The sequence below is a fragment of the Rhinopithecus bieti genome, unplaced genomic scaffold (assembly GCF_001698545.2).
Source record: "Rhinopithecus bieti isolate Rb0 unplaced genomic scaffold, ASM169854v2 scaffold_43749, whole genome shotgun sequence".
In the NCBI taxonomy this organism is placed as follows: Eukaryota; Metazoa; Chordata; class Mammalia; order Primates; family Cercopithecidae; genus Rhinopithecus; species Rhinopithecus bieti.
The window spans coordinates 969,649-987,370 of record NW_016818380.1 but is presented as its reverse complement, the minus strand read 5'-3'; the positions used below and the strand labels follow the sequence as shown (position 1 = coordinate 987,370).

The following is a 17,722-nucleotide window of genomic DNA, read 5'->3' as shown; positions in this document are numbered from 1 at the left end:
GTATAATTACTTAATTACCCGAAGGATAAGAATGGTTCCAGAGAGCCATTTCTGCTTATCAGGTATATACAGTAACACTTTTGTCTTTTTTAAAATGGGGGGAAAGCATTCCACACAATGTAAGTTTTCAGGATGCTGGCAAATGTGCACATGCCAAAGAAAGTATAAATGGTAGGCACTGCTTAAAATAACATTAAGCTTTTCCTACTTTTTAATTCTAAGAACACATTACAACAATTAAATATCAAAATGATCATAAAAGAATGAATACTAGAAAGAGCAGAATATTCTTTGGTTGTAATTCATACATAGCTAATGCAGCATAACATAGCAGTTGAAGCTTGACAAACGATAAGCTATGAACTTTGGGAAAGAGCTAGCTAGCGTCACTTGGTTCTTAATTTCTTTCTTGGCATATACCAACATAACTACTTAAAATACAATCTGTCCATTTTGTGGGATGGTTATGCAGTTTTTTCCATGTTTTAAAATAATTATTTCATTAACCTGTTTCTAGAGTACAATCAACTTTCTACTTAAAATTTAAGCAGTTTGAAGCAGCACAAAAACTGTTCAGTAGTCTTTTAAATATTTATCAAATAATTATGCAATTCTGGTTTATTCCTCCTTATGAAAAATGATAAAACACATGATATTCAACCACTTGAAAAGCCAGACACACAGGTCTATTGAAACACAGGTACAATTCAATGTAGTGATTCATAGTGTCTCTAATAGAAAGATTCAGCAGTTCTCAATCGAGACCTTTATTCCTTCTCTGAATAAATGATGCCTGAAATTTTTATTCTTGTTCTAATGGAATTTCAATGGCCTTCACTGCAAATCTACTGGAAATTTTTGCATATTAAGTGGAAAAAATTAAATGATGTTAACCACATTTTAATGTGATTAAGGCTGACAGGGTCATTATTTCTGCTAATCACTCAGTTTAAAAGCTCAAACAAAACTTTATAACAGACAAGGTTTTAATTTTATGTATATCTTGTTGAAATAGAAAAAAAAAGGTAGACAAAAAAGAAGGGAAAACTACGCTACAGTCCTTGAGAAAATCAATGAGTAGTTCCTACAATTTGCAGATGGGTTTCATTATACTTAATCTGGTGATGTAAAACAAAATGCAAAACAATCTTATACTGCACATGATCCTCTGGTTTTTTGCCTTTTAAATATGAAGATGGCAAGAAAATGTACTTTGTAGAATTTTGAGTTCTGTGTTTCCTATTTGCTGCTAAATGAAAACAAATATAGTTTTTTCTTTAGATCTTATAGCAAACTAAAAACAGAATTAATGTATAACACCACCTCAAACAATTCTTCAATGTTCTGTTTTCTAGATTAATCTATGCCATGCAACTATGAATATTTCAAATATGTCAGGGTAAACTGAAAATCTTCACTGACAGAAAATCTCCAAAAAGAGTGATCCTAACTGCTATCAGAAGAATAGTAAGGATTCTAATGACTAGCAGTACTTTAGATAATCTATCTGTTCTGTTTGCTGATAAGTTTACTTTTCTCACGGGTTATTCTATACTAGAAGCTTAATATTAAATTAATTCTTTAAGATTGCAGGTGTATTTGATATAATTTTGGTGCTCCAATTGCAAAGGGCTGTTTTAAATGTACATTATAATATTCTTGAAGCAAAAATGAGTACGAACCTAGCCAAAAAGCCTTAACTAGTATCTTCTCTAATTTTCTGAGCATTTCAATATTTTCCATAAACAGCAACAATTAAGCTAGGTACATAGCACACACAACTATACAAGAATGAATCAAATATCTCAGTATCTCTTTTTGTTGGCTGTCAACTGCTTAACCAATACTGGTTGTTGAAAACTATCTTTATCTTTCAGCTATTAAAGTGATAATTTCTAAAAATCATTTGAGGACATATGAAAGTAGTATCACTATTCCTAATCTAGTAGTTATAGTGTTTTACAGAAACAAAATTAATCTGCTTTAAAAAAATATGACAAGCAAATGGATTTTAGAAAGAAATACACACCTGAAGTTCAAACAATCTAATTCATATTGATTCATCCCAATCTAGTAAACTTAAACCAAATTCATTAAAAACAAAACATCTCATATATACATAAGTAAATATATTTTGTATTGTCGTTTTCTAAAGCAGTATGAAACTACGATCATTGCAAATAATAGTCAAACCAACAATTATAAAACTTAAGCTACAGGTGCAGTACCTTTATCCAAAAACCATCATTCTTTTCATGGTAAATTACTCAATTGCATGCAAATAGATAAATGAGTTTACCTCACTGATCACAATCTAAGCAGCTAACAAAAGCAGAGCACCTGGCCGCAAACAAGTCCTTTGAAATGCAATTTAGTATTAAAGTTTGAGAAATTGCTATTCTGCTTTCATATTACAAATCATAACCAAACTGTTTTCAGCAAGAAGTTCAGCCATTTGTGAAGAGAAAGTGATTTAGTAGATTACATAAATATCAAGAAAAGAAGTCAATAATAATGCTGCATTGTGGCCATAATCTTTGGTGTCCATAGAAAGAATTATTGTTGAACTCTTCTTATTTTAGTGTGATGCTATGCACTGGTGCATCAACTAATCACCCTCCAGAATTTCTGTGCTCATCTAAAAGGAGTCCCTGCTGAATGTTCTAATGCATCTTATTGTGAATCTTCAGCAAATAAAACTTCATGTATGAGCTCATGATGTGCTTTGCTGCTGGAAAGTCACAGACACTGTGGGAGGCTCTTTATCTTCCCAGCAGTCAGTTCTCTGAGAACATCAGTGCAGCTACTGTAGTTACCTGTAGATTACTTGTATTTTCTCACATCTGTGTCCAGCAATCTAAACCATGATGATAAAGGGTCATTAGGTTTTGAGTGAGGAAGGGGATGGACTAGACAATTTGCTCTGATAAGCTCCTTGTTGGGAGCTCCAGTTTAGAATGTGAAATGTCGGTTATGTACAGTTTTACACTAAAAGGAAAAAAGGATATCACTTTTCTGCACTAACAATTAAAAATGATGTGGTTTAATGTCTCACTCTTGTCTACTGACTTGCATTTTATTTGGGGACTTTATAATTAAAAGTATTTAAGAAAAATAATTTTCTGTTTGTAAAATGGACGTCCACGCTCTATTAGCCACAAAGAATTCAGGTACAATTACTAAGATAACTGCTGTTTGGAGCACAGCAAAGCAATTTCCCACAGTGGGACTTACAGTTCAATTTACCAGTTGGGCAAATATTTTGTGCTCTGTAGTGGCCTAGAGAGTTAAAAGCTATAGGTAACATTCGAGTAGTGTTATACTTGGAGAAAAGTTTCTTCAATCTAAATGGATGGTTTAGATTTCAAAGCAAAGACAGTATCCTAAAAACATTTCCCCAAATTAACAGGATAAATTTTAAAACCAACATAAAATATGGTTGTCACAAAACCCTGACTGACCTCTCGTTCCCCTAAAACAGGGGCTCAGAATTTGGAACTTAACACTGTTATTTTATTTTCATATTATATTGAATCCTAAATCATTCTGATACTTAATCACATTTTGGAAGTCATCAGCTGATAAGAATATACTATATTCTTGATTAGATTATAGAATGAGAATACTAATTGCTTAATTTCAAATGGTTTAGGATAACTGTGTCAGAATATAAAATACAAAATAATTCGGAGGGGCATTCTTCAGATATTATACACCATATAGATAGGGTAAAAAAAGGAGGTGTTTCAAAGAAAGATAGAGGGGCTAAAAATATGCTCTCTAAATTTACATTCATAATTTACCTGTTTCTTTAGGTATGCTTATTGTAGTACAATATTATCTCTTTTCAAAATTACTACCTACCATCCTTTGAAAGGAAATTTTAAGAGAAAATAGTGACTGCAACAAATAAAATACTGCCTTGCCTCAAAGAACTATGTTAAAATAACAAAAGTATGTGAATAAAAGCGTACAATATTTTAAATGAAACATCAGTGATTTGGTTTTTTTGGAAATAGTTTTAAAATGGTATTCATTTAGACTGTTTGAAAGCTTTCCAATGTTGCTAGGGAAGAAAAATAAAAATACTTATTTTCAAAATTGTTTGCTAGCACTAAACACAAGCAAGCAATATTTTCCAACAGATTAAAGATAATGTAAGCATTTAAAAACTCCTGTTCTTCCTTTCAATTACATGAATTGTCTAAAAGCCTTTGATGAAAGTCTGCAAGATAGAAGATATGTCACAATTATCAATATAGAGACATTTCTTAAAATAAAAATTATCATAAAATATAACATTTTGGTAACTAACATTAACATCCAAAGGCAATATGAGAACTCAAATCCATAATAATTATTCATACACCAAACCATTGTAAACCTAAATCATTTCTGAAGACCTGAATGTGTCAAGAACTTTGACAATTATGACTGGAGCCAGGAAACTGGAGCAGTGCAGAATTTCTTATGAATTTCTCCAGTTACTTTTTATAAATGCTGTCTTGGATGACAGCTTAATGTGTACCACATGCAATATTTATTCTTCTTCAGTGTCAGACTGTCTAGCCATCCAAGGGAATACAAAGAATGTCACTTATTAGGATAAAAGCACAAGGAAGGTAATCAAGGACATATGTAACATCAGCCAATCATGCCCTATTTCAACATCCTATTCCATTCATAACAGTTCAACAATTATTTGCTTACTGATAACTTGCTTTCAGGCTGCTTGTGTTCACCATAATGGTGGTTTGCATTTATTTTGCTCTTTAGAATTGGACACTTGCTGTGCCATACGTGTTTGTCAAAACTTTATATCTTCTGTCAGAAATGGCTTAGAATATCAAATAATTTCTATTTGTCAGGAACTACTAATACAACAATCAGTAACCCTTGATGTTAATAGGGCAGTGAAATAACTATAAAACAGCAAATGCATAACTATTAAATATTTCATAGCAAAAACATTCCATGAAGTGATATATAGTAAGAAACTAGGTATTATTAGCTAAGCCACACTCACATATCTTCTTATGGCTAAGAATGTTTACTCAGCATTGTTCTTTCTTTTGTTTCTGTTTTCCAAAATTATGAAGCTGACAGACTTTCCTAATCTACTCCACTGGTCTTTAAGCTATATATGCAAAATGTCCAAGATATAGTAAGTTGCACTAAAACTTACACTTGGCCACCAATACATATTTTACTTAATAATAGATTTAAAAAAAAAAGTCCCATTGCACACCATAATCATGAACTGTGTAATTGCTGAAACAATTATTTAATTATGCTTAATCAGAAAACTTTAACCAGATATGGCTTTAACAATGTATTCTAGTAACATTTAAAAGCTTTTACAAGTACTAATTTCAAGAGATCCAGACAACTAAGATGTTTGTCTTTGAATATAGGAAAGGAAACAAATGGTTGACATTCTCCATATCCTCTTTCTTGGTCTCCTTCTTTTGTCTCTATTTCAATTTGGCCTGAAGCACAGCAAGTTCTACAATGCAAGGAATATGCCATGCAAACTATTCTGTATAATTTTTCAAAATAAGACTCAGGAAGAAAAACACTTTTAAATAATAAAAGCATTATCACACATTTTCTCTTCCAGTCCTAAAATCTGAGGACAGTTTAAAATTTTCATTGTAGGTTTGGGGTACATGTGAAGGTTTGTTACATAAAAACGTCACGGGGTTTTTTTGTACCTATCACCCAGGTATTAAGCTCAGTAACGGATAGTTACCCTTTCTGCTCCTCTCTCTCTTCCCACCCTCTTCCCGCAAGCAGACCCCAGTGTATATTGTTCCTTCTTTGTGTTCGTAAGTTCTCATCATTTAGCTCCCGCTTATAAGTGAGAACATCCAGTATTCAGTTTTCTATCCCTGTGTTAGTTTGCTAAGGATTTTTTTTTTTTTTTTTTCTTGAGACAAAGTCTTGCTCTGGCACCCAGTCTGGAGTGTAGTGGTGCGGCTTGATCTTGGCTCACTACAATCTCTGCCTTCTGGGTTCAATCTCTGCTCACTGCAACCTCCACCTCCCGAGTTCAAATGATTCTCTCATGTTTCAGCCTCCCGATTAGCTGGGATTATAGGCATGTGCCACCATGCTTGGCTTTTAAAAATTTTTTTTATTTTTAGTAGAGATGAGTTTTCAACATGTTGCCCAGACTGGTCTTGAATTCCTGATCTCAAGTGATGTGCCTGCCTCGGCTTCCCAAAATGCTGGTATTATGGATGTGAGCCACCGCGCCTGGTCAATTTTTTTTGAGACAGGGTGTCACTCTGTCACCCAGGTTGGAGTACACTGGCAAAATCATAGCTTACTGCAGCCTTGAATTCCTGGGCTCAAGCAATCCTTCCACCTCAGCCTCCCACTTAGCTGGGACTACAGGTGCAGGCCATCACAACAGCCAATTTCTTTTTAATTTCTGTAGAGGCAGGATCCCACTATATTGCTCAGGCTGGTCTTGAATTCCTGTACTCAAGTGGTCTTCCCACCTCCGCCTCCTGAGTAGCTGGGACTATAGGTGCATGCCACTGTGCCTGGCTAATGTTTTTATTTTTTATAGATGTAGGATGTACCTATATTACTTAGGCTGCTCTCAAAATCCTGGCCTCAAATGATCCTCCTGCCTCAGTCTCCCAAAGCACTAAGATTATAGGAGTGAGCCACTGCACTTCGCCTAATTGCAACGTTTTATATAAGCAGGACTCAAGTTAGTTAAGAGAGTTTATTATGTAATTACAACTGCCAGGAACTAGCCAGTTAACTATCAATCTCTCTGTGTTCATACACATACATATGCTTTTCTCTTAGAATTATGAAAATTAAATAAATTATATTTCAAGTCAAACAGATCTGACACAGAATAATTTCTGTCACAGGATAATTTCATTTAATATATGTAACATATTTTATTTAATTCTCATAATTCTATAAGAAAATAATTACTCTCTCTGACAGGTGAGGAAACCAAGGGCTATAAGGCAACCAATCAACCAATCTTGAATCATGCTTATACAAAATATTGCAATTATGTTTGCTCTCCGATAGGTATACATTTCTGTGTAATTTTCACTAGGATACAAACAACATTAAAAACTCTATCTACTTTTCTTGCATGAAAAGCAGGGTATAAATGCATAAAATGTTTTATACGTTCTCTCACGAATTTGAGCTAAAATAAGTTTCCAAAATATTTAACTAGGTTTCTTACTTCATTTCTCTGAGCCTTAGGTTCTTGTTAGTAAATGGATAGAAATTTGCCTTCCAAGGTTGTTATGGGGATTAAACGAAATGATAGAACATATGTAAACACCCCAAAATCCAGCATATAATAGATGCTCAACAAGTGGTAGTTATTAGTTTTGCCCGACTTGGATGTATAGGAACATATACGTATACATATACATATATAATGTTCATTATATTGCTATGCAGTAATATAGTACTAAACCAGAACATTATACAAATCATCCATTTGTATTTCAGCTACTAAAGGAGATATGTACAAACACACACACTCTCACACACTTCCCTACTCCCAAAGTCGTTCTCAAAAACAAATCCAAGTTAGTGAAAATGTAAAGAAACAGAATAAATCAGTACATGGTTAAAAACAAACACACAAATAAAACAAGTGGTTGAAGTAGCAATGATATGTATTTTCAACCTCAAAATATATAAACTGTTTTATGTACTGTCCCTACAATGGCTATTAAATTGGAAAATAGTATTTTGAGATAAGTCCATAAAATTAAAGATACAATTTTAGGTATCTTTTAAATATTTTTTTTAAAATATTACTCTCAGTTGGCATTTTCTAATTAGGTTATAATGAATTTTTAGTCTCAAATTTTATAGTGCATGAACTAACAACAAAACCTTACCTAAATGAAATTCACAGTAATAGGAAATGTGACTAGTATATGACGTATTTCTCAGGACTTGTCTACCTTTCCAGCATCACCAGTGCCCCAGTGCTGAGATACCGTAGCTTCGTAGTTAGTGAGGAAAATGAGCTCCCCAGATGAACTGCTTACATTTGAATGTCGGCACCACTGACTGGTTATGTAACTTTGGCCAAGTTCCTTAATCTCTCCATACTTGCCTTTCATTTCCTTAAAATGTGGGTAATAATGGCACCTACTTTATAAGCTTGTTGGGAATCTTAAATATAACTGGCATAAAGTCAAGTATGAAGTGTTGACTGAATGACGACTACTACAAAGACAACATCAGGCATACAAATTATCTGCCATTACTCTACCTTGTAGTGCTGTGGTTTCAGTGCAGCCCCCCAAGGTTCATGTGTTAGGAAGCTTAATCCCCCAATGCAATGGGATTGGGAGGTGGGGACTTTAAGAGGTGGCTGGGTCATGAGGGCTAACCCCTTATGAAGCGATTAATGCTGTAATCATGGGAGTAAGGAGTGGACACCTGATAAAGAGAATGACTTTGACCCACTTTGCTCTCTGTCTCCCATTTGTTTCTGCCTTCTGCTCTTCTGCCATGGGATGACCCTTAGAAGATGCCAGTGACACTCTCAGGCTTCCTGGGCTCCAGAACCATGAACCAAATAAACTTTTCTTCTTTATAAATTACCTAGTCTGTGGTATCTGTTACAGCAGCAGGAAACACACTAACACACGTAATATTCTCTCATTTCCCTATTTATTTAACATCAACTCCCTCACCCCATCAGTGAAGAATTATTATTATCATTACTATTTTTGAGATGGAGTTTCACTCTTGTTGCCCAGGCTGGAGTGCAATGGCATAATCTCGACTCACTGAAACCTCCGCCTCCCAGGCTCAAGCGATTCTCCTCCCTCAGCCTCCCGAGTTGCTGGGATTACAGGTGCCCACCACCAACCCCGGCTAATTTTTTTATTTTTTTAAGTAGAAATGGGGTTTCAGTATGTTGGTCAGGTTGGTCTTGAATCCTGACTTCAGGTGATCCACCCTCCTCGACCTCCCAAAGTGCTGGGATTACAGGCATAAGCCACTGAGCCCAGCCGAAGAATTGTTTTTAACAAATTATGGTTTGCTATAGAAGAAAAGTTAAATTCTGTTTATCATATCAATATATAAAACCAATTTGTGGTTACAGGTATGTTTTTGGGGGTTTACTCTGTACCACTATTTTAGACTTGGCAATTTCATATAATTTAAATTTTCGGTTTCAATAGGAGCCATTGTATTTTCTCCACCAAAATTTTTATATATGATATTGTTTAAAAATGCAAGCTAAGGTGGGTACTAAAATACATTGCTGTTGCCTCTCAACAATCAGTTATTAAATAGTTGTCTTATAAAATTACAAGACAAGGCAAAAACATCAGCAGCAAATGCTTATTATCCTAAAAAAAACTCACACATAAATGTCGTCTTGAGAATTGTTCTTTTTAACTAAAATCCTAATTTAGTCCATTAACTAAACAATTGGAAGGAGATTAAACTTTCCGAGATAAAACATAGCAAAATGCTAAAGTTGCTAATATGATATTTTCAAAGATTTCTGGAGATTCACAAACATATCTTGTACTGTCACTTAGCTGTCAGTCATCCTGTGTGGAGCAGTCGCATTCAGGTCAAATGGATGTATTTCTACCACTTACCTGCTCTAAGAACTTGGGCATGTTTTACAATCTTTCCAACTGCCTGCCCTATCTGTAAAATGGGCATGGTAATATCTGCTTGGTAAGTATAATATCATACATCTCAGCAATTTCCAAGCTCAGAATGCCCATCACATAGCAGGAACTCAGTAATAAGTAATGGTTTGCTATGTATATCTTTTAGTTTGGTATAAGAAAAGCTAAATCAATTATATTAAATGGAGGAAGGGGGAAAGCAGGACATACAAAAGAAAAACGACAAAACTTAAAAGTCATGTTTGAAAAGTGCTAGTGACCTTCATGTCCGACATCCATATACGCTCCTGGGGAAAATCTTTGAAAATGTCATTTAAAACGCTAAAAATGATTACCAATGAACAGATGCTATTTGATCTTTTCCTTTTAAATTTCAAAATGGATTAAATCCAACAACATTTTCCACAGTCCATAATATATTCTTTTAAAATAATCTCTAAGGAAAATGCTGATTATCACAGGAATACTGATGACTACCCCTTGATTTCAATGACAAATATTTGAAGTACTGAAAAGGCACTGCTAAATCTTTGCTAATGTAAAGACGAAGCTTATTTCTCTCTGTGTTGGAGTAACCCATTCCTAAACTAATATGCAGAACTCTTATTCCAATGAAGCAAATGCTTCATTTTGGCCAGGTACGGTGGTTCACACCTGTAATCTCAGCACTTTAAAAGGCCAAGGCAAGTGGATCACTTGAGCCAAGGAATTCTAGACCAGCCTGGGCCACATGTGAAACCCTGACTCTTACAAAAAATACAAAAATTAGCCAGGTGTGGTGGGCCGTGCCCATCAGGGAGGTCCAGACTGCAATGAGCTGTGATTGCACCACTGCACTCCAGCCTGGGCAACAGAGTGAGACCCTGTCTCTGAAAAAAAAAAAAAGGAAAGGAAAAAAATGCTTCATTTTAGTAAATATTAAATTCAAGGCCAATGTAATAGTGTAATGAGGGCCATCTCAGAATTTGAGGATCAAATGAAAGAAAAAAGCTGAAACACCGTAAGGCTCTAGACAAATGTTGGCTGCTGCTAAATAAAGTTCAATCTATTTCTTTGAAGTTGTACATTGAGGGGCTTTTAAAAAGTGCTTCATAATTGGTAGCATGAATCAGCAAGTCACTAGACAAGCATGGAAAAGGAAAGATGAAATTTGAAATAAATTGCAATTATTACTTTAAAGGCTGTTTAAAACACTTAGCAATCGAAAATATTTCTGGACTATAAGAAATCAATTAAAGCAAACTAGAAAATACATGATGGTTATTCTTAAAACCCAAATAAAATTTTAGAACACATTTAGAACATGTTTAAAATCTGTTTCAATGGAATGTACTTAAATAAAAATACGTAAGTTATTTTCAAGTGGCTGGCTGTCTTCACATTTTATTCCTTTTTGATGGCCCATTACGCTCTACATCAACTGTAGGCCCCTGTTTCCTTCTCTAACTTCTACTCCTATAACTCGTATTCTGTTTTATTTCATCTAGCTACTTCACAGCCTTTGTACTTGCAGTTTCCTCTCCATGGACTGAGCTTTCCGTGGATTCTCTCATGGCATGTATGTATCCTTATTTCATAAGGTCTTCCCCAGCCACCCTAACTAAAACAGTTCCCTCTTACTCTGCTTTGTTTTTATTCATGGTCCTAATCATTCCCTGCATTATATTAAATGTCTGTTTGTTGGATGTCTATTGCTACATGAGACTGTAAGTCCTGCAGGAGAAAGGGCTTTTTCTGTTCACCACCTAAGATAATACAGGACACACAGAAAGGTTTAATAATTCTTAATAATTATTTGCTTAAAAAGGAAAAAGAAAACAGTATCCACCTCCTCAATGAGCTCACAGTCTTCAAAAGGAACATAAATTTGAAATTTGCATTTATAATGACAGTTTTTTACCAAGTTTTGCTTTTCTTGATGTAAAGCATTAAAAGGACAGACTGCACAGCAATGTGCAGTCCCAGCCTTATATAAATAGAAATATATGCAAAGTTCATAAGCCAGTTATTTTAGAACACATTTTTAAAAAGCAGAATTTTAAAACTGGTGGTAAAAATGGTCACAGATACCAAAATATTTCTCAAATTGTTCTATTTCTACTACATTGTGAATTAAATAGGCTTTTGAGGGTGAGTCTCACAATCTAATGTTTTTGATGGGAAATGCTTTCTAGGTCAATTTAGAATAAAGGAATGTAATAGTTTAAGTAATGTTACTGATCTCAAATATAGATATGCCAATTCACTTTGCTCTTATTCTAGCCAAAGCAACAGCTACCCACTAAGAGGAAAGGTGGGAAGAAACATGGTGAGATGCAGAAAAGGCTTACTTTCAAGGGCCTGAGATATGAAAGAGGGAATGAGAGTAGGAAAAAAGACCAGGTCTTATCTATAACCCAGTCCAGAAAAGTTGCTTTTAAATTGGGCTGCAACCTCAGGAATGCTCTGTACACAATTAGGAAAAATTACCATGACAAACCTAGATATTTGCATGGGCATCTTTTCTTTGTGAATTCATTACACTTCATTAAAATCATAAAATTCTAGTCCTGGAAGGGAACCTTAAAGATGATCTTTAATTCTTCACTAACTTTCACTGCCTCACCTCCAACATATACATACATACATTCATACTCAGAGAGACTGAGATATAGGAAATCACAATGAAACTGTTTTAAAAGGTTTTTAAAATAATAAACAACTTAAAAAAAATCATGCTACTGTAGGCTGGGTGCAGTGGCTCACGTCTGTAATCTCAGTACTTTGGGAGGCTGAGGCAGGTGGATCACCTGAGGTCAGGAGTTCAAGACCAGCTTCAACATGGAGAAACCCGGTCTCTACTAAAAATACAAAATCAGCCAGGCATGGTGGTGCATGCCTATAATCCCAGCTACTGGGTTATAGAGGCTGAGGCAGGAGAACTGTTTGAACCTGGGAGGTGGAGGCTGTGGTGAGCCAAGATCACGCTATTGCACTCCAGCCTCAGCAACAAGAGTGAAACTCCATCTCAAAAAAAAAAAAATCATGCTACTGTAACACGATTTTACATAAAGACTGTACATATTGTAACAATATAAACAAATAATATTTACTCTAATGGAAGCCTCTAAGCTGCAAATGGTGAAGTTATAGGGCCCAACCTGAACGAGGGGATGGGGTTGTACAGAACATGGCAGTGATATCATGGAAGTCTCACTGCTATATTTATACATGTGATACATTTTGTTCCTTAATCCAGGTAACAGAAATAAAAACCAAGGTAATGTATCCAAAAGATGCATTCACAAGGCCAAACAAGTCCTTTTTCTATTACTGAATACTTTTGAGCTATAACTAAATTTGGGAAACACTGTTTATACAGAACACATTTTATATGAACAATCTCAATGAATTATCTTCTACATGAAAGGATAAGTAATTTAAATGGCCAAGTTCAAAGAGCTAGTTATGGTAGCAAATAAAGACCAGAGCACTTGTATTTCAAATTCTAAAGTAGTATTCTTCTTAACACACCAAACTCCTTGATAGCATCTACTCCCTAGGTTACAAATAGACCACATTCTCCAGTTTTTTAGGATTCATTTTCCTTATAGAAACAATATTATTAATGGTACCTAACATTTTGGGCTAGCCTTCAAGTCTATTTAGCTCATCAGATAAACTACAACATTAAGTCCAAAGGTAGTTGCTGTGCCTGGGGAACATGCTGCACAGGAGAAAAGGGTAGAGACAAATAATGCTCTTCCTCCTATCCTGCATAAGCAGGACGTATTAGGCTGTAAAACACTGACATTGTTCACCTTTCCTTTTCTCCACCCTTCTCCCAGGAAAACCTGTTATTCAACTCCTACAAACTGTCTTGAGCCTCCATTCTAAATCCTTCCCAAGGTCCTGCCCGGTATCTCCCACTCCCAACAGTCCTAAGATTTCTGAGCTTCAAAATTCTCCTCTACCGTCTTCACCAACTACTAAACTCCTGTATTAGTCCATTCTCACACTGCTATAAAGAACTACCTGAGACTGGGTAATTGATAAAGATAAAAGATCTAATTAGCTCACGGTTCTGCAGGCCGTGAGGCATTGGTTGGGGAGGCCTCAGGAAACTTCTAATTATGGCAAAGGTAAAGAGGAAGCAGGCACGGCCAGAGAAGGAGGAAGAGAGCAAAGGTGTAGGTGCTACACACTTTTAATCAACCAGATCTCATGAGAACTCACTCATTATCATGAGAACAGCAAGAAGGAATTCCACCCCTGCAATCCAGTAGTCTCCTACCAGGGCCCTCCGTCAACACTGGGGATTATAATTCAACATGAGATTCGGGCGGGGACACAAATCCAAACCGTATCAACTCTGGTTGTAAGAGTGTAGCTCATCCCAACTCAGAGTCTTGGTAACAAAATATGACTCAGAGATCCTTAATCTCTAGTACAGCTTTTTAAGAGGATTGCTTTTGAATTATTCAACAAAGTGAGTAGGGTAGGGAAGCAAAGAAATTCTTTGTGCAGATGAATCATTTGTAATTTGAAGAACATTGTATAGCTATAAACCAAACTTTATATTTCATTTCCTAGATCATTGATGTGTGTACATGTATAGGGAATATATATTTTAATTTCACATGACAGAATCCTAAGGAACACTTATTTTTTAAAAAGTTCTTATAAACCTTTTAATCTGTGGAAGCTAGAAACAATTTTATAAAACTTTTCCTATTTATGTGGAGTGAAATTCTTCAGCTAGTTTGAAAAAGATGAAAGTCCTGACATATTTGATAAATTACATCACTCACAAATCAGTAAGTCAGCAGATGGTGCTAATAAGATTACAACGGGCACTCCCAAATGTATCACTTTCTTAAATTCAGTGAACCATCTGGCAAATAGAAATCATTGGCTATAAATAGTATTGCAAAAAACACAAACAGGCCAAGGGAAATTCCTAATATGCATAGGGTCAGTAGCATTATGTTCATATTAAAAAAATGCTTTCGTATATAATTATCTCTTTCATAAGAAATCTGAAGTGCACTACTGCACTGTTACCTCTTGATAAGAATAAGAAATTGTCGAAAGAATATTCAAAACCCATTTAATGAAAACCAAACAGGAATTCACAAATATTACTACATGTAAAAATATATTCAAATGCAAAAGTATATTTGACCAAAAAAAGAAAAAAAAAAGATTCCTGAATGGGCAAAGGTTTTCCCCATCCCCACTTCTTTCAGCCTTCCATCTCCTGTAATAAAAGACCATTTTCTTTACCATATTCTTTTAACTCTAAAGATTCTGATCAGAGAAAGAAATAATTCCACAAAATTCATTCACCAAAAATTATTTGAAATCCTAATTCATAGTATAAATAATACTGTTAATAATAAGCTTTATCATAATACAAAGTAATCTTTCCAAAGCAGAATGTCTGTGTTGTATTTCTAGCTTAACTGATCTTGTCAGAAACTGATGACCTCCCACAATAGTTCTACAGAAACACAGAAATCGTTTTTTATATTTATATGCATATATGTGTGTATATATATGCACACATACAAAAACAGAAAATTGTGTGTCAAAAATATACACACTTCCACCTACATATATACTTGCTGAGATATAGTAGCTATAATTTCTATAGGCAGCTCAGGAAATCAAGAAAATATATGTATTCCATGATTCCCCCTGAACCAAGCACATAATGTATAGTATCCCCAAACTATTTTTAGTTGTTGTATACAAATTATGTGGAAAACTAATGAACACACAAAGATGGGAAAGGGGAAGGAACTGAATCATAGTATAATAAGAATTAATAATAAAACGTTTTTCTACTTAAAATGCGTTTAGTGAACTTGACACATTGCCCTTCATTATAAAACAGCTTAAAAGACTTTCCAAGTATTTGTCTACCTATCTTGAATCAATTTCATCACTCAGATTAATTGACTCATATAATATTACCCAAAAGGTAATACTAAATGACTACAAGCCTACCAGGGCATATGAAAATGTGTGTATAACACACACACACACAAACACACACACACACACACACACACAAACACACACACACACACACGGTCTGCATATCTAAAAGTTTAGTTATATTTTCCAGTTGAACATAAATATGTAGTATAATAAATAATAAAATATAATTATCCTTTATTAACAGTTTCAAGAAAGGTAGGATCACAAAAATGAAACATAATTGATAGCTGGTAGGTGTAAAAAAATATCTAAAATTAGTTTGTTCTACTGATTTCATAATTGGATGGCATACTCTACTAACAGAGCAGCAAGGGTGCAAAGATTGAAATTTAAACCCCTAATTAAGCAGTAGTTTGACAGTTCTAATGTCCTGTACCTGCTTGACACCATGACTCAGTAAGCAATCTCAAATGAAAATTAATACCGCGTATAGTATTAGTTATAAGTAACAGCCGATCGTGTTTAGAAAATGAAAACCTTGAGCGTTCAAAATGCTTGTGCTCACCAAAACAACAAAACTTCTATATAGTTTGATTCATTCAAGAAACAGCAATTTGTAATAATAAAAAATGGTTTATGGATTCACTTACAATATCTTGATTACTGTCATTTGCTCATAACACAACTGCAACCAACCCGGCTGCCATGTCAGCTAGTCTTCAGGGGCTAGGTCTTTAATCATAAATCAATGAAATGACTAATTCAACACTGTTAAAACTAGTGAGTAGATGCTTGGAGCCATTCCAATTTTTGCATCTTACAAAAGGTCAATACAGCTACTCAATATCACAATAGACCTATCTTTCAAAATGCTTCCTTCTTCTCTAGGGTTGAAAAATAACACATTACCATTTACATTTAGGTAACTTCAGTAACTAAAGTGTTCAATACTTCTGAAATGGTGACCTGCTAAAATAACAACAGTTTTAGTCTTCCTCTTGTGGCCAAAGTCACAAACTTCTCCTCACCTCTTTCTTGATGGTTTAAAATAGTTTTCCAGATCTAAAAGACCCATGAAAGTATTTATTACTATTTCCTGCATCAGTCTTATTTGCTATAGTAACACTACATGTTAATCTTAAAAAACAAAACTTTTCTTTTGCTAAAGAAGCAACTAATAATGCAAATGGAGCTTAGATGTAAACATTATCAAAAAACAAGATGCTAACACAATTAAAAGGATTTAGTAGTTAAAATGGATTTTAACTATTTACATCTGCTTTCAGTGTTATAAATGATGAAAACCTAGTGTTCATATCCTTCATAATAAAAATTTATTCTACACTTTAATACAAAGGATATGTTGCATAAACAGAGGATTTAAAGCTGTAGCAGAGTGGCTGAATGAAAGGAAAATGGCAATCTTTCTGGCTCCAGTAGATGCCATTCCCTATCACACAATATTTCCCACTCATAAATACATGACAAATACTTCCTCAATCATTTTTTACGAGCAGGGATGCACAGGGGGTAGTCAATGGCTAGCTTGAGGGAAAATAGGAACAGCAGGCGGCAGAAACTGTACAGAAAATGGCTATGTGGTAAATTCTCTTCTGGAACATCACTCAGTTACCCAGTCTTTGATCTTTCAGCTACAATTACACTAACTTCCACAAGATCTGGATCCCTCCCAACCCTCCCCGCAAAACATATGCACACCAACCCCAAACCAGATCATTAGTTATACCTAAAACCTGTTAAGATTTGGTTTTATAAAACAGGATCATTCATACCTCTACATTATTATAAATTAAAATTTGCTATTTAGACAAGAGTTTACTTTCAATTGGCTATAACCATATCATCATCACAACTGGTCTCACAAAAAACATGGGGTGTCTGGCGACAGCTAAATCACAGACTGGCGTCTCCTAAGCAGTCTGTCTACCATTAGGGTCTGGGAAATGGTATTTACTATACAATTAGAGCCAGGGAGTTCTACCTGTAATCATCCAAATACAGGTGTGAGAAGCCCCTTTGGGCAAGGAAACTGACTCATCCCTTTTCATGTAAACTTTGATGTCTGTATTGTTTCACAGAGCCACAGGAAACCTTACCATTCATACCACAAC

At 34.8% G+C, this 17,722-nt stretch overlaps 1 protein-coding gene across 1 annotated transcript in view; it reads right to left on the bottom strand.

The window, feature by feature from the left end:
• OLA1 (Obg like ATPase 1) overlaps window positions 1–17,722 on the bottom strand; it is a 183,275-nt gene that overhangs the window by 33,800 nt on the left and 131,753 nt on the right. Inside the window, exon 8 of the mRNA XM_017856972.1 lies at window positions 10,495–10,496. Within this exon, the coding sequence (XP_017712461.1) occupies window positions 10,495–10,496 (2 nt within the window). The remainder of the gene's footprint in view (window positions 1–10,494; window positions 10,497–17,722) is intronic.